General features: G+C 35.6%; 1 protein-coding gene across 1 annotated transcript in view; it reads left to right on the forward strand.

The window, feature by feature from the left end:
• Positions 1 to 18820, forward strand: part of COL19A1 (collagen type XIX alpha 1 chain) — a 357863-nt gene that overhangs the window by 9585 nt on the left and 329458 nt on the right. The window contains 3 exon segments of the mRNA XM_003121272.5: positions 4386 to 4512; positions 17111 to 17185; positions 18262 to 18361. Of these exon segments, the coding sequence (XP_003121320.4) occupies positions 4422 to 4512; positions 17111 to 17185; positions 18262 to 18361 (266 nt within the window). The 5' untranslated portion in view covers positions 4386 to 4421.

Raw genomic sequence — 18820 nt, forward strand, 5'->3', positions numbered from 1 at the left:
CTCAAAGTGCAATTGGAAAACATTAAAGAGTTTGAAATAGGGAAGTGACACGATCCAGCTGTGATTTGGAGGAAAGCTCTCTCTTACTATGTAGAGAGTGAACTTGGTCAGGTGCCCATAGTGGATGAAAAGTCAGTCAGGGAGCTGGAGAGAAGTCTACATTGGGGCAACCTGAGCTAGGATAGTGGCAGAGGACTGGAGACCAATGGGTGGGTTTGAGATGTGTTTGGGGTAACACTGATATGATGTGTTTTTTTTTTTAATTGAAGTTTAGTTGATTTACAATATTGTGTTAGATTCAGGTGTAGAGCAAATTGACTCAGTTATACATACACACACATATACTTTTTCAGATTCTTTTCTCATAAATTATTACAAAATCTTGAATATAGTTTCTGTGCAGTGTAGCAGGTCTTGTTGGATATCTGTTTATATATAGTAGTGGGTATATGTTAATCCCAAACTCCTAATTTATCCCTCCTCCCACCTTTCCCCTTGGTAAACATAATTCATTTTCTATGTCTATTTCTGTTTTTGAAAATAAATACATTTGAATCATTTTTTTTTAGATTCTGCATGTAAGTGATATCATGTGGTATTTGTCTTTCTCTTTCTGACTTACTTCACTTAGTATGATAATCTCTAGGTCCATCCACGTTGCTGCAGATGTCATTATTTCCTTCTTTTTTTGGCTGAGTAATATTCCACTGTGTATATATATATGTACCACATCTTCTTGATCCATTCCTCTGTCAACGGACACTTAGGTTGCTTCCATGTCTTGGCTGATGGTTTGGAAGTGGGAGACGGTGATACAGGAGGCAGAGGAATCCATGTGGTGCTTAAGTATCTAGTTGGAGAATTTGGTGGGGCCTAATTATTGACATTGGGAAGAGCATAAGAGGAACTAGGTGTGTGTAAGAATCAAGAATTTAATTTGTATTAAGTTATAGATGTCTGTGTGACCTCTGAGTGGGAATATTGAGTAGGCAGCTGGATGCAGTCTGAAGTTCAGAGAAGAGGACTAGATGGAGATGTAAATTTTAGATCCATCATCTGACAGTTACTGCTTACAGCTGAGAAAATTGGTAAGATTACCTAAGAGACATTGTAAAGAGACAGGAGAGGAGGGTCATAGATACCAACGTTGAGAAATCAGGTAGAAAAAAGATCTGAGAAGGGGCTTTTGGAGGAAATACCAGTGTGTATGAGGACAGGGAGGCCAATGCAAGTGAGGGTTTTAAGAAGGAAGGAGTGGTCAACTACTGGAAATGCCATGGAGAGTTGAATTAGATGTGAAGGGAAGAGGATTTTTCTTTCAAGTTTTGCCAAACATGGCCAGAGATATTTCAATAGAGTGGTGAAATAGCAGTTCTTTAGTAACTAGAACATTAAGTCAACTGACCATAACATCTATTCTTCAAACACTTTGAATAAATGAAGTTAAGTGTTTCTAAGTGACTTAAAATATTTGGGAGACCTCAGGATTGAATTCAAATACTTAACAGCTCTATATCTCTCTGGTTCTTTGCTGCTGAAGCATGGACCAAAGCTTCAGTAAACACAATTTTTTAGAACGCTTTGGCACTTCTACATTGTTCAGATGTCACTATCAATCTCATGCAGAGTAGATAAATATAACTATAAATTTTTTCTAATTATTATTTATAAATATGTGAAACAATTATCATAACAGCTACTTTTTGGGAATACTTACTGTGTTCAGTGCCCTGTACCATACTCTTTCTAGGTACTCAATAATTTATTGTTGGTATTATTCCCAGTTTTCAGATGAATAAATGAAAACAGTGAAATTATAGGACTTGACTTGTTTGTAAGTGGCAGAGTCCAGACATGAAGTTTTTCTTTTCCTTTCTTTTCTTTCTTTCTTTTTGGCTATGCCTGCAGTATGCAGAAGTTCCTGGGCCAGGGATAGAACCTGCACCATAGCCTTGACAATGCCAAATCCTTAACTTGCCAAGCCACCAGGAAACTCCTAGACAGGAAGTCTTATCTATTGTCCTACGCTGCTAATTTATCGATTCATAAAAAACACTTTGGTTAAGAATGCAAAAAATCAAGGCTCTCTCTGAAACTTAGATCAATATTTGTGAGTTCATTTGTTTGAAATATAATTAATTGCTTTAACATAATCAACTGACTTGAAATAATAGGTAGAATAAGTTTGCAAAGTCATATGAGGATTACGACTTTAGCTAGATGAGAGAGTTCAAAAGAAATAAGGCATAAAACCAGCTGTTTGATATTTAGAACCACACATATGGTTTTAACATTGCAATTACTGTTTCTAGCTATTCATCCAGAAATATCTAACTCTTGAATTAATTTTAAAATGCTGATCTTAGGGTATTTGGCACACGCAGAACATCAAGGATGGTGGCTTTAGTTTTTTTCTAGAGTGTCTATTGACAACATCTAGGCATTGGTATGATGCATTCTTTTATACATGGCTTGAATAAACTTTGAATTATGGCAAAAATAAAGAACATTATATGTTTAAAACTCTTACAATAGCAATTCTAATAATACTGCAATTATTAGAAACACTGATAGAGCCATTATATTTTTAGTTATGATTTGTTTCCATGTTAGTTACTTCAATATAAAAAATTAAGTAATGTGTAACTTTTCCATTACAGGGATTCTATTTACTAAATCTTTACTGTAGTACATAAAAAGTAGTAATCTACATTCAGAAAGACAAATAATTAGGGGAAGTAATACATTAAAGTTAGAAATGATGCCAATGGCAGGCTCAAATGAGGTAGGAATTGCATATATCTATTTTTTTTCTTTTAACAGAAGGAAAAACTGCTTTTCACGTGTGCAATAATCCTTTCAGTAGAAGTGACTATTCAATCAAGTAACAACATAGTTAAGTTTATAGAAAATGTAATGATATCAGTTAAGGCGAAGTATGTAACACTGATATTCAGAAGAGAAAATAGAATTATGAATAATATAATTATATTTCAAAAACAAATCATCATATATGACACCAAAAGAACAGGTAAAAAAAGAAAAAAATAGATAAACTGCATAAAGATAAAAGAAAACTTCTGTGTAGCAAAGGACACAATTAACAGCGTGAAAATACAACCCACAATATGAAAGAAAATGTTTGCAAATCAAGTCTGATAGGGGTTAATATCCAAAATATATAAAGAATTCCTACAACACAACACACAAAAAACAAACAACCAGATTAAAAAATGAGCAAAAGATTTTTAATAGCCATGTATTCGAAGAAGATATGCAAATAACTAAGAAGAGACACTTTACACCACTAGACCTTTGGCAAATGAAAATCAAAACCACACTGGGATGCCATCTTATATCCCTTAGGATGGCTACCATTAAAACAAACAAAAAATAAAAAACAAAATAAAAACAAGATAATAAGAATGTTGTGGAAGGATTAGAGGAATTGGAATTATCGTGCGTTGTTGGTGGGAATGTAAACTGTGGCAGCTGCTGGAAAACCAGTATGGTGGTTCCTCAGAAAATCGAAAGTGGAATTATCAAATGATTCAGCAATTCCATTTCTGGGTATGAATTGAAAACAAGGACATGAACAGATTTTTGTACATTCATATTCATAGCAGCATTATTTACAATAACGTAAAGGTGGGAGCGCCCAGTGTCCATCAGTGGAAGAATGGATAGACAAAAATGTGGTCTATACACCCAGTGGAATATTATCCAGCTTTAAAAAGCAAGAAAATACTGGCACATGCTACAATATGGTTGAACCTCGAGAACATTATGCTAAGTGAAAGAAAGTTACAAAAGGATGAATACAGCGTTATTCTACCTATATGTTACCTAGAGTAGTCAAATTCGTAGAGACAGGAAACAGAATAGTGATTGCTAGTGACTGGGGGAGGGAGAAATGGAGAGTACTGTTCAATCGATACAGAGTTTCAGTTTTACAAGATGAAAAGTTATAGATGGTGAGGGTACAATGTGGAGGTAGTGAACTATCCATTTCAAAGTGTTTAAGATGGTAAACTTCAGGTTATGTGTATTTTACCAGGATTTAAAAAAAGGTGAAGATATATACAAATCGTTGGAAGTGGTATGACTTTAAAAAATTTAAAAGAAGAAATTTAAGTTATAGGAGGCTTTATGAACATTGATAATTAGGAACTAATCTGAAAGTGTTTTCCAAACTCTTTCATGCGTAATAAGGTGTATACTAATATATAATATCTAATTGTACATATAAAATCAGATATACAGTTATATAATCATAATAATGTAAAAATCTATTGTATTTTCTTTGGCAATGAGGATTTTCTTGAGATAATGATGAAAGGAACTGTATCCAGTAAGCTCAATTCAGATGTCTTGTTTTGTTGCAGATCTGTGGCCACTGGTTCCCATGGTTTCGAGGCACCATGAGGCTCGCTGGCTCCTGGAAACTTTGGCTTTGGGCAGCACTTCTCCTGCTTCCTGCTTCCACTTCCGTGACGGTTAGGGACAAGCCAGGTATGCCGGCCACCTCTTTGTCTAGTCCCCAAATGTTATTTATAATCTTTACTTTAAAAAATGATTAAAATCTTGTTGAGATTGAAGAGGCCATAGATTAAATCTCTTAGTGGAAATAGATGTTTTCCCCATTGACCTTGACAACACACATCGAGAATGTCTAAAATTACCTCATGTTTTCATATGCATATTAGTCTAGATAGCCTTTTATTTCTCTCATTGATAGTTAAAAATATAAATGTGAATGTGCATCTGTGTGTATGTTTCTCCCTTTCCTCTTTAAATTCTAAGTTATTCACATTATAAGTATGGAAACCCATCACCAGTTAGGAAAGCAGGGATGTACATAAGGTTAATTAGGGAAAGTGAAAAACTGAATAGGAAATAGGAAAGGAAATGTAGTTTAATTATTGCCAGTTTTGTAGTGTCAGATGAGGTGAACCAAAGACAACCAGTCGTGAGAGCACTTTTTAAACTAGATAGATAATACTCACTTGCAATTGTTAAATACCAACCTCATAAATATTTCTGAAGGACTTGAAGGCAATTTACTTCCACTTTAGATTTTTTAAAATGGTTATGTGGCTAATTTGAAAGACTTTTCTTGAACATTGAATAGGTGTTAAGTTCCTGATGGAGATCTACTTCGGTTACAAAGTTGCAGTAGATACAGTGAAAAGCCCTTTGCTAAGCAAAGAGAAACTCCTATGCTCTTTCTGTGCAAAGGATGACTTGTGATGTATTCTGGCCATGGTCCCAGGTGAAGATGTGTTCTTAGACTGTGTGTCTTGTGCTTGGTCTTTTAAATATCTCTTTCATATTTTTTGCTAAACAGGTATAAACACATCCTAGTAGAGACTTTTGAGTTTAAAGCATTCAGAAAATAAAAACAATCTCTTATAAAGATACAACACTTCTGAGCCTCTCAGTGTCTTGTCGGTCTTTACAGTTTTTTACTAATTTCACAGGGTACATTTCATAAATAATCTACATGAAAGTTTGAATATTCTAACACCATACAAATGATGCCCTGTGGCTGTCATACTTCTTTGGAGGGCAAAAAAAAAAACTTTCTTTCTTTCTTTTTTTTTATTTTATTTATTTTTTCTTTTTTTTCAGAAAAATCAGTAGTGGCTTATGGCAAAAAGAAGTACATAGGGCAGGGAGTTTACTCTGATAATGTTGCTACTCTTCTGAATATTTTTACATCTCTTCCTTTTAAGAGATGAGTAGGTAATGCAATTTGCTACTTAATCAGAGGGGATAGGACTTTTTTTTGGTTTGAAAGGAAAATGAATCAGTTTCTAGGTATAATGCTAGTGCATAATAAATGCTCCTGATGGTAATAATGATTTGAAGGATCTGCATAAATGGTTTTCCAATTTTAGTGTGAGCAAGAATCATCTGGAGTATTGATCTCTGAGCTCCACTGTTATGCAAGAGATCTTGGAGTGGGATTCAGTAATTTACATCTTTAACCAGCAACCCAGGTGAATCCAATGCTCTATGTCTGAGGAAAATGGAGAAACTCTTCCTTTGGGATAATTCACTATTTCCTTTTCATTTAAAATTTTTATTTCTTGGCTGGTTATCTTCCACCTTATGCTACCAGGTACTTTTTAATTAGTTAATTAATTTTGACTTTAATGACTTTTGGGAGGGGGTGTAAGAACACAACATCAGCTCTACCCTTTTAACAATTTTCTAAGTGTATAATGTAGTATTGTTCACTATAGATCTCTAGAACGGAATCATCTTGTATAACTGAAACTTCCCCTTCTTGGGATTCCCCTGAATGTTCTTATCTTGTAGCTTTGGTATCTCACTTCTTGAATCAGGTTACCTGGTGTGTGGGACAACCGAAATACATATATTCTGGCCAATGTATTCTGCCAAATTAATCTTTCTGAAAGATTTTCCCAAGAATGTGAATTCCAAATTAATCTGAATGCTAACAAGAGTCACATAATGTGAAGCATGAAGGGAAATGAGGGAAGAAAAAAACGAAGAGTTGATTTTTTTTTATCAGGCCATTTGGTAGGAAGTGCTGGTGAAACACAGTAAAAGGTGCCAGGGAAATGGCTTGACTTCAGGTATCATTTGCATTAATTGAAAATTTCTGTGCAGCACTGTCATAAGGACTGTTGGAGAGTATGACATGCCGGGCATGGCCTGATAGGGCTCTTCATGTTTCTTGTGTGTCTGATTCACAGCGCAATTTCCCTTTTTAGTTTCCTCATGTGCAGACCTGCGCGTGTGGTCACTAACCGTTAACCGGAGGGAAGTGAGTACAGCTAAAAATAAAATATAACAAATCAGAGGGAGAGGCTAGGGTTTCAACTCTGGAGTCTGTGAAGTTGTCAACAGTCTGCTGTTAAACTTAAATATACGAAGGATAAGTTGAGTCTTTTAATCGCTTTGCTTAACTCCATGGCATGCTTAACGATTACTTGCAATCCTGGCCCAGTTGGGACAGAATTCAAGAGTAATGTGGAGGGATTCAATAACACCTTGACTGTTAAACTCTTGAAGCTATTTAGAATTTGTAGTTACATATTCTTTCATCAATTTGACTGTTATGTTGATATTATGATATAGGGCATATTTGCATATTTTTACACTGCAGATAAACAATCTGAATGTGGCCAGTTCAGCTCAGTTGTCAAAGCAGGAGGGGAAGAGAGTTATATTAATACAAATATAAATCATAAAGATTGTCTCAAGACTTGCTTTCATCAGTTTCTTAAAACCTTCTTCTAGGACAGAAGCTTATGTATCATAATGGTTCCTCTTCTCCACTTTGCTTAATTTAAGGCAAAAGTACTGAGTTATCACCAAAAGTAATAAAGACAGAAAACAAGGTAATGACTTGTAGCAAAAAAAGCCAGACTCAATAAAAAGAGGTGACAGAATGCCATCCCTTCAGCTTATGGTAAATCTTTAGGTCAAGTGTATGATGAAATTGATTATAAACTTAGGCCCCAAATTATACATCCTTTTAAACTAGTTTTCTATTGATTGCAAGGAAAAACTATTTTTCTGAAATTTGGCTTTTACCTATTGACCCACACTGCACTCTTAAACTCAGAATAGAAGGTACACTATCATGTAGAGAATTTTATTTTGTGTCGTGAAAAATTCTTCATGTTCACTATGGTACCATATAAGAGTCCTACTACTGACAGATGTACTTTATAACTCCAACATTTTTAGGTGCAGGAAAGCATCACAATTTTTTTTTTTTTTTTTTTTTTTTTTTGTCTTTTTGCTGTTTCTTGGGCCGCTCCAGCGGCGTACGGAGTTTCCCAGGCTAGGGGTCTAATCAGAGCTGTAGCCACCAGCCTACACCAGAGCCACAGCAACGTGGGATCTGAGCCGCTTCTGCAACCTACACCACAGCTCAGGGCAATGCCGGATCCTTAACCCACTGAGCAAGGCCATGTTTCCTAGTCGGATTCATTAACCACTGTGCCACGACAGAACTCCTAGCATCACAATTATTAAATAAAAAGTATAGCTCCTACGTAGGTATTCTCCAAAGGAGGAATAGCTTTATATATATATATATAAATAAGCAATGATGTTTCTGTGACCTCTCGTTAGTTCTTTGTTAAAAGATCTGTGTTCCTATTTTTTTTTCTCGTTGGTCACTTTTCCATATTTTGGCGGCTATATGTTCTTTACCTCTTTTGTTAAGCATTGTTTTTCTCCCAACCTAGGATACCCTATAATCCTTTATCAGAGGTATTAGCAAAGTATGAAGTGTACAGGGGTCCTAAGGGCAACTAGTAGCAATTAAATGAAAGGCCTCTGTGAACAGGAAGTCTTTCAGCCTTTACAAAAATGCAAAACACCTGAAGGCTTTTATTTTGATCCATTTATGAAAAGAAAACAAAGTAGTTCTATGTCTGTAGTAAATTACTTCTCTTTGTCTTCCCCAACACCGATCTTGAGACAAATGTTCTGTCATGAGTTTTGTCCCTAAAGGTAAAAAAACAATTTTCCTTAATGTATGTTAGCAAACAAGAGTGACACCTGTCAGAGTGGCGATCATCAAACATACCACATGTAACAAATGTTGGCGAGGATGTGGAGAAAAGTGAATCCTCCTACACTGTTGATGGCAATGTAAATTGGTGCAGCCACTGTGGAAAGAAGTATGGAGGCTCCTCAAAAAACTAAAAACTACCACATGACCTAGAAATTCCGCTCTGGGTATATATTCAAAAACCCCCAAAACACTAATTCAAAAAGATGCATGCGCCCCAAATGTTCATAGCAGCACTATTTACAGCAGCTAAGATATGGAAGCAACCTAAGTGTCCATCAACAGATGAATGGATAAAGAAGATATGGTGCATATACATACATGTGTATGTATATATATATACACACGTATGTATATGTGTGTATATATATATATGTACAAAGAATTATACTCATCCATAAAAAAAATGAAAATTTACCATTTGCAACAACAGGGACAGATTTAGAGGGTATTGTGCTAAGTGAAGTAAGTCAGAAAAGAAATATACTGTATATTAGCACTTATGTGTGGAATAAAAAAATAAAATGAACTAGAAAATATAACAAAAAAAGAAACTGACTCACAGATAGAATAAACTAGTGGTTACTAGTGGGGAGAGGGAAGCAGGGAGGAGTAATGTAGAGTAGGGGATTAAGAGGTATAAACTGTTATATAAAAAATAAGCTTCAAGGATATGTTGTACAGCACAGGGACATGTAGTCAATATTTTATAATAACTATAAATGGAGTATAACTTTAAAAAATTGTGAATCATTATGTTGCCCACCTGCAACTTACATAATATTTTATATCAACTACACTTCAGTGAAAAAAAAGAAGAGTGATAAATAGAATGGCTGTAGAACTGGACAGATTTAACTGTTCTGCAATATATTGTGCATACTTCTGAAGATATGAAGAAATAGAAAAAATAAAGCAGGAAAAATGGACAAGAGAGAGAAACGTTGCTGTCACTCAGGAGATAGCCATTGTCCTTTTTCGCTTCTGGCCTCACTCCCTATGTAATCCCACCCATCTCTGTGGTTTTAAGTATGATTTCTTTGTCAGGCACTCCCACGTTTACTCACAGCCTGACTCTTTTGCGTTTCATACCCACATTTCTTAACAGCACCTCAAACTTAACATTTCTAACGCCTTCTCTCTTCCACTGCAGATGAATTTATTCCTTGTTCAAACTTCCTTTTCTTCCTCCAAGGGTATTCATTTCAGTGAAGTAAACTTCCATCCAGCTGAGCAAGCCAACTGTCCCTCCTCCTTCCATTCAAGCCATTATTACGTCCTGTTGATTTTTTTCTTTTTTTTCTTTTCTTTTCTTTTTTTTTGCCATTTCTTGGGCCACTCCCGCGGCATATGGAGGTTTCCAGGCCAGGGGTCCAATCGGAGCTGTAGCTGCCGGCCTACACCAGAGCCACAGCAATGCAGGATCCGAGCCACATCTGCAACCTACACTACAGCTCACGGCAACGCCAGATCCTTAACCCATTGAGCAAGGCCAGGGATCGAACCCGAAACCTCATGGTTCCTAGTCGGATTTGTTAACCACTGAGCCAGACGGGAACTCCCTGTTGATTCTTATATTTCAATTCTTTCCCCCTTTGCCCTCTTCCCTATCACCTTTTTCGTCCAAGCTACCATCCTATCTGGCTTCCAAAGGTATGAGCATGTTGGTAAGGCTGCCAGGTGAAAAACCAGTCACCCAGTTAAGTTTGAAATTGGGGTAAATAATGAAAAAATTTTGGTATAAGTAGGTTCCATATATTGTGTCAGAAATATATATGCTATTTTTTTTATTTCTCTGACATTCATTTAACTGGGCATCTATGTTTTTATTTGTTGTATTTGGGGATCCTACATGGTATGAAGAGAGAAGGGGCTGTTGTATTATATAGAACATGGAGGGCTGGCCTCGGGTATGGACAGTTAGGCAGAGACAGGAAAGCCGTGAGGATGTGAAGCACATGAGCACTTGGAGAGCACACATGCCAAGGCCCTGAGGCACGGCATGTGGGAGAATTAACAAGAAGGCTGAGGGTACTGGAGTCTAGTGAGTGAGGAGGAGGTGGAGGCCATGTGGTACTCAGAAATGGACCTGTGCTTTAAGTGTTGTCAAAGCCTGATTTCTTTCTTTCTTTTTTTTGTCTTTTGTCTTTTTGAGGGCCGCACCCATGGTGTATGGAGGTTCCCAGACTAGGGGTCTAATTGGAGCTGTAGCTGCCAGCCTGTGCCACAGCCACAGCAATGCCAGATTAGAGCTGTGTCTGAGACCTTATACCACAGCTCACGGCTGAGCAAGGCCAGGGATCAAACCTGCCACCTCATGGTTCCTAGTTGGATTTGCTTCTGCTGCGCCATGACAGGAACTCCCGAAGCCTGATTTCTGAGCCTGCAGGGTCAAAGTCTAGACCTTGAACTTTGGTAAATTCACCAAAGCAATAAGTACTACCCTGTGAGACTTCTTGGGAGATGGTCAAAGCTTGCCTCTAGGACTGTGAATAGGTAGGCTTCTGAATTTATGTCTTTCAGTTATGTATCTTCCCTAGAGACCTCTGAACAAGTCTTAATTCACAGGTAATTTAATATTATAATACTGTGGTATTCTAATACATTTATTTAAGTACAAATGTGTGGAAATGTAAACTTTGCAAAATTAAAATACAGCTGGCATATCCACTAGACAAATTACATATTTCCTTTCTTTGCAGTCAGCAAACTGGTTTATTAAATAACTTGAGAAATACTAAGAACACTCTACAAATTGTAAAGATATGATAGACATATTTACATTTACTTTTGCAGGATGCCTCTAATTTTGACTTTTCCCATGTCTTTATGGTGCCCAAGGAATGACCTCATCTCCTGGCTTTTCCTAAGGCCAGAGGCCTCTGGGGCCATGGAAAGTAGTCATTTTCTGTATGAGCATCAGCAAAATGCACACATCTTTTAGTTAATCAGTTGGAAAAATGGAAAATTAGAAGAATGGATTTAACTGGTCTGGACTTTTAGCTATTTGAGAGGAGAAAGAAAGAATTCAATGTTCCTTCCATGAGTACTAGAGTAAACTGAAGATTTTTCTGTGAGTAAAAATACCAGAACAATGATAGGAAAAGTATGTTTCAAAAGACATATGATCTAATCTCTAGACTAGAATGCTTAGCAATATAATAGGAGGCCCAGCTAGCAGGTGATAACATGGTATAAGGATTTAGGGATTAAGGGAACAAGTGATTTTTCAAAAGCAAGTTTCAAACTGAGAGTAGGGACAAAATATATTTCTACTAAAGAATGAGGAGAATATCATAGGTTACTCTATCATTTTGTTTAGAATATGGTTTTGAGAAGAATGTTCAACACAGAGAAAAAAAAGACTATAGGAAATGAATTTTATTTCAGCTTTGCCATTGAGTCACTGTGTGATTTGGGAAAAAGTCATATAACTTCTTCTGAAAGATTTGTTTATAGGTGCTTAGGTTTCTAATTTTAAGAGGGAGAGAAGGGTAAAAATCTTTTTAAAATGTATGTAATTTTTTTAGATAATTTAGATGAAATCTAGATAATCTTCCCCGGATCTGACTAGCTGCCTTTCTTTCTGGTTGCTTTGTTCCCTTTCAGTGTCTTTCCAACCCTATAAGCTGCCCAGATTCTTCAAGCCAAGTCGGGGGGAAAGAGGGTCTGATGATCACTAACAACATCTTAATGTGGGTTTGTCAAAAATGTCTACATTTTTATTTCAAAAGGTCTGTTGATTGGGGTCCCCTAAGCAGTGCATCTTTGGTGGTGAAATGTTAGTAATTACTTCTGAAAGGTTCCTGAGAGCCTTTGAAATGACACTGCTGCTGAGAGTCTCCTGTCCACTTGACGATGCTTGGATATTTGCATCTTATCAATAGTTCTTCAAGATACACACACATTTACACAAAAACCTTACTTTACTTTATATTAAAATATGCCATTCCTTAAAGAAATTAACATATCCAACTTTTGATAGCCACTTATACTGCGTTACCTTTTTTATGCAGCGGACCCTAAGACTCATGCATGCAGCTTATTAGGTCTTGAATCTTACCCACAAATAATTAATATTTTGTTGCTTTTTAAATTTTTTTTTAAAAAATTTAAGTATAGTTGATTCACAATATTATGTTAGTTTCAGATGTATAGCAAAGTGATTTAGTTATACATATACACATTCATTTTCCATTTTAAATTATTACAAGATGTTGAATATAGTTCCCCATGCTATACAGTGGGTCTTTGTTGTTTATTTTATATATAGTAGTATGTATATTTTAATCCCAAACTCCTTAATTTATTCATCTCCCCTTTCCCCTTTGGTAACTGTTAATTTGTTTTCTATGTCTGTGAGTCTGTATCTCTTTTGCAAATACGTTTGTTTGTAACATTTTTTTAGATTCCATATTTAAGTGTTATCATATATATTTGTCTTTCTCTGTTTGAATTACTTCACTTAAATGAAGTAATTTGGTTTTCATTTGTATTGCTTAGCTGTCCACAACAGAGCACACATTCTAAAGATATAAAGCTGTATTTGATAGTCATAAACTAAAGGTTTTAGTGAAGAAATACTTTCATAAGTATTACTGGAAATGTTCAGTTTTATTCACTTCAAACTGACAGATGTATTACTTTGACATCATATATTCATCAAGTCCTCAAAAGAATTTAAATAAGATATATACTGTTTCCAACTTGGCAGTAGGCTAACATACCTTCTGGTCATTACCAGTATGTCATGGTAGCAATTTCCTCCCACTGTCTGGATGTTTGCTTTGACAGTCATCTATCTATTGGAGTTTCCCTACACATATTGTGAAGAATTTAAAGTTAACCTCATGTATTACAATCATATAGTCTTTCAAAGTCATTATAACAATTTGATCAGAATTTTGGTATTTTTTTGTTTGACTAGAATCATTTTCAGCTTAAAGCATTTTCTCACAGACATGCTGTTTTCCTCACTATGCTGAGGTATTACATACACTGAAGTCAACAAATCTTAGGTGCACAGTGTAATGATTTTTTGCATATGCATTCACACATGGGTGAAACTGCCATTCAGATCCAAATACAGAACTTTCCAGAGCCCCAGAAGGCTTTCTTGTAATCCACTCCCAGTTGACACCCCCTCCAAGGTAATTAATACTCTGATACAGATCGGTCTGTCTCTTGACTTCATATAAATGGAATTATACAGTTTATGTTCGCTGGGGAATGGTATTTTTCCACTTAATAATATGTCTATGAGATTCATCCAGGCCATTGCATATAGTTGTAGTTCATTCTTTTTTTAATGCCTCAGTTTTTCAATGTATAAACCACAATTTGTTCATTTATTCTCTTGTCAATGAACATTTAGGTCATTTCCAGTTTTATTAGATTCTTTTGAGTAATGCACAAGAAATATTCTCTTCTAAAAGACCCATTCTCACCCATTTTTGTACCCATCTTCCTTGGGTCATTGAATTTCCAGGCCATAGATTTCAGCTTTAGAAAATACTGACAAGTTTTCTAAAGTGGTTGCACTGATTTCCACTCCCAAGAAACAAAAATAAGTCTCCCATGCTCCACATCTTCATCAGACTTGGTGGTCTCCAATTTTTAGCCATTTAGTGGTATCTCCTTGTGGTTTTTACCCTGCATTTCCCCGATGACTAATGATGCTGAACACATTTTCCTGTACAGGTTTGCAATTTGGATATTCTCTTTTGTGACATACTTAGTTGTTTTGCACATTTCTAAATAGGGTTTTCAGTCTTCTCATTGACTTGTGAGAATTCTTTGTATGTTCTGCATGTGATGCTTTTTTGGATATAGGTATTGTTTTAGTCTGTGGCTAGTGTTTTCACTCTTTTAATGTTGTCTTTTGAATATTAAGATTTTTATTTTAATGAAGTCTAAATTTATCAATCTTTAGTACTTTCTGTATCCTTATCAAGAAATCTTTGCTACCCCAAGTTCAAGTTTATGTTTTTCTACAGTCCATTATTTTTTTACTTTCACATTTAGATCTAAGATCATCCCTAATTGATTTCTGTGCATGGTGTGAGGTAAGGGTCAAGGTTCAGTGTTTTTCTGTGTACTTTCAGTTGACCCAAGATCATTGACCAAAAAGATCATTCTTTTCCCATTGAATTACAGTGGCCCTTTTGTAATAGATAAGGAAACCACATGTACCCAGGTCTGTGTTTAGGCCCAGTGTGCCATTGACCTTGTTGTATGTGCACCAGTCCGCATTAAAAAAAAAAATCCCTGGTGTCAGATGGTGCACATTTTCCAGCCTGTTCTTTTCGTTTTTACCGTAGCCATTCTAGTTTTTTGGAGTTCCATTTAACTTTGAGAATCAGCTTGTCAGTTTTCACATACACACAGACACTGACACACACATAGCATGTTGGGATTTTAATTGGTATTGCTCTAAATCTGGAGACAAAATTGATCATTGACAACTTAAAAATATTGAGGTTTCTAGTCTAAATATTTGGTTAATCCAGTCAGTTAATTAGGACTTTAATTTCTCTCTGCAACATTCCCTAGTTTCCAGTGTAGAGATCTTGATGAGGTTCTTGGTTTTTATGAAAATGATGATGAACTCAGATAAATGGTTTCCGTTTTCTTAAAAAATGGGTAGTGTTTACAAAATATTTAATCTTGTTATTATTTAGGACCTGCAATCATGTTAAGATCTCTGAGATAGGAATTTTCAAAGCAACTAAGTAATCTCTAAAATTATTCAGTGCTGTAATTTCAGTTTTATGTATTGCAGCTTTTAAATTTGATGAAGTGGTAGCACTATTTATCATCTGGTTTCTTCTTGTGGTTAAATATATTAAGCTGATGCCTTGTCACCACTCCTGAAGTCTGTGATACATTTGTTAAATGAAGAGCTGAGGGGCTGAGGGGTTGATCTGGGGAATCGGTAGTTTCCACTTTCCATAGAGCAGGAGATCAATTTGGTTTTCAGCAGTTTATCCCCTCTCTGTCATAAAAACATTAAGGACATTAAACCTAAACATGAATTTTAGACATGGAAAATTAAGGTTGTGATTGCATGATGCTGAAGCATTTCATCAATTCAGCTCAAGAATTGTCCACTTATATAGCTACCATGACGTGTTCTAAAAATTGGCTGCAATCTTGTCTGAATCAGCTATTAATTTCCTAGAATCTAGCCTGAATAAAATTTAAACATACCCCAGATAATAAGAAGTTAGTGTATGCATGTACATGACCATCGTAGTGTGTTGTGGTGCAGTGAATATGCAGATGCACTGTGAGTAGAGGCAAATTTTATCTTTTATTTCTTTGAACATCATCAGTTACCTTAGCACCTAATTCATACTTTCTCAATGATTTCATTTCCTTTTTTTTTTTTTTTTTTTCCATTACAGGCCACTTTTGTATGGCAGAGGTCTTTGCTTTTGCTTTTTACTTTTGTTTATATAACTTCCCTTTATGTTGCCACCTTAGTCAGTTCAGGCTGCTCTAACAAAAACACCATAGGCTTGGAGGCTTAAACAAGATATTATTTCACACAATACTGGAAGCTAAAATCTCCAAGAACAGGCTGCCGTCATGGCCAGGTTCTGGTGAGAACTGTCTTTCTACTTTCCTCACAGAGTAGAGAGAAGGAAAGAGCTTCTGTTTCTCCAACTTAAAAGGACATTGGTCCGGTCACAAGGGCTCCACCCCTCTGACCTCACCCAAACCTGATTACCTCCCAAAGGCCCCATCTCCAAAGACAGTCACATTGGGGGTTAAGACCTTAACATATGAATTTGGGGAGGGATGCATTTAGTCTATTGCAGTCTTCTTCTGCTCTAAAGTGTTCGTTTGTTTGTTTATTTGTTTTGCTTTTTAGGGCCGCACCTGTGGCATATGGAAGTTCCCAGGTTAGGGGTTGAATCAGAGATAGAGCTGCCATTCTATACCACAGACACAGCAACACAGGATCTGAGCTGCGTCTGCGATCTACACCACAGTTCATGGGCAACGCCAGATCCCTGACCCACTGAGAGAGGCCAGTGATGGAACCTGTATCCTCATAGATACCAGTTGGATTCATTCCCGCTGCATCACAATGCGAACTCCTGCTATATAGTTTAAAATCACCTAATGCCAAAACCTGAATCCAGGTTGTGTTAAAATAGTAGATCACTTCTTTTAATATTAAAATATATTTTGAATAGGAAATTTTAATATCTAGTTTAAAGCTAGATAATTTCCTAATGCCAACCATGTAGCAGCAGTTAAAACATTAGAGGAGTGGTAATTGTAAAAATAGCTCCCACTGACAAGAATTCCCTGTGTCCCAGGCACTTCACATATATAAATAACCACAGGTAATCTTCATGGACAAACTCTGAGGTGGGTAATACTATTATCCTCATTTAAAAGAAATTTAATAAAATGGTTTAATGTCTTTCTACTTTATCTTACATTTCTGATTATATTATGTGATTCAATTTATTTGAAAAAATGATAGAAAATGTGGGGAAAATCCTCAATACCCTTTTTTTTCTTTTTTTTAAATAGAAAAGCAGTGTCCTGTACTGAGAACAGAGGAGCATCAGTTTACACAAGACAATGGAGATAAACTTGAAGTTTCAGGTAAGCATTATAATCCTTTACGAAGGGGCATTTTTGTGTAAAATCATCACCAAACATGTAGTGTGTGGTAGGTGGCTCCTTGACATTGTAATTTAAGATGATAATATCAGTATTAAAAACTGAAGGCAAAGAAGATGGATGATACACAAAAATTGTTGAGAACAGAATTCTATATTAACCTAAGGACCACAAACAACTCATCCTCTTGGAGACCAAAAGGTATTTAAAATTACGAAAGTTGTAATCATTGTAGAAAATTTGAAAAAAGAAAAGGTATGAAAAAGAAGATCTCACTGTCCAAATATAGGCATCATTCCTCTTTTGGTGTAACATTCCTGTATTTCTTTCTCTTTCTCTATTTTCCTTTCATCCTCTAGTTTCTCTCTCCACCCTCCCCCCACTCCCATGCATGCACACAAAATCATAATACATATACTGCATTTGAGATCCAAGCATTTCCCCGCATCAATATATATTTTTCCAAAGTGTGATTTTTTTTTAAGGCTGCTTAGATTTCAGTTGAATTGCTGTAGTATTTTTTACTTCACTGACTTTCTGTCTCTAGCCATCAGAGCTACTACAGTAAATGACAATGATCATTTATTTAGAATAATTCCTAGGTCAAATAAAATAATACTTGAATCTTTTGAAATATATTTCATCCTCTCATAGCAGAGGAAGCAGGAAATCCGTGGATATATGTATAACTGATTTACTTTGCTATACATCTGAAATTAACACAACTTTGTAAAATCAACTATATTCCAATAAAACTTTTTAAAGAATTGTGGCATAACAAATCAATATCTCTCTGAGTTTATTAAATTTAATAAAACATCTGAATTAGCTATTACATTTAGAATGGATAAGCACTGAGAACCTATTGTGTAGCACAGGGAACTTTGTCCAATCTCTTGAGATAGAACATGATGGAAGAGAATATGAGAAAAAAAATACATATACACACACAAACCTGGGTCACTTTTCTGTATAGCAGAAATTGGCACATTTTGTAAGTCAACTATAATTCAATAAAAAATAAACTGCCAGATTAAATCATTTGTCACATTTCACAGGTTTTGACCTAGGAGAGAGCTTTTCTATGAGACGTGTGTTTTGTGAAGGTGATAAAACCTGTTTCAAATTGGGAAGTTCACTTCTTATTAGAGACACCATGTAAGTAAAATAGTAATTTTCCTTTACATTAATAATACTACATAAACTTTTTAAAGAGTTTCCAAATAATTTATTTGAAAATAAAAAGTCTTCTTGATAGTAACATAATCACTTGAATGTTGTGGTAAATGTGTTGTTTGTATATTTGTAGTTTTTAATAATCTTTGCAAACTGATCTTGTTCTGTGGTGTAAATTTACATGTACAAATAGAGGCATAATCTTTATAAAATAGTAATTAAATTTATTTTTGGAAAAATAGTATTTAGGCTTAAATAGACATAACCAAAATTAGATTTATTTATTATTTTTTTCTTTTTTTGGTGGCTCTGCAACATAAAAGTTATGGACATATGGAGATAGAATGTGAATTTTGGGGAGTTCCTGTTGTGGCTCAGCAGAAACAAATCCAACTAGTATCCATGAGGATGTGGGTTCGATCCCTGGCCTTTCTCAAAGGG

The sequence above is a fragment of the Sus scrofa genome, chromosome 1 (assembly GCF_000003025.6).
Source record: "Sus scrofa isolate TJ Tabasco breed Duroc chromosome 1, Sscrofa11.1, whole genome shotgun sequence".
NCBI lineage: Eukaryota > Metazoa > Chordata > Mammalia > Artiodactyla > Suidae > Sus > Sus scrofa.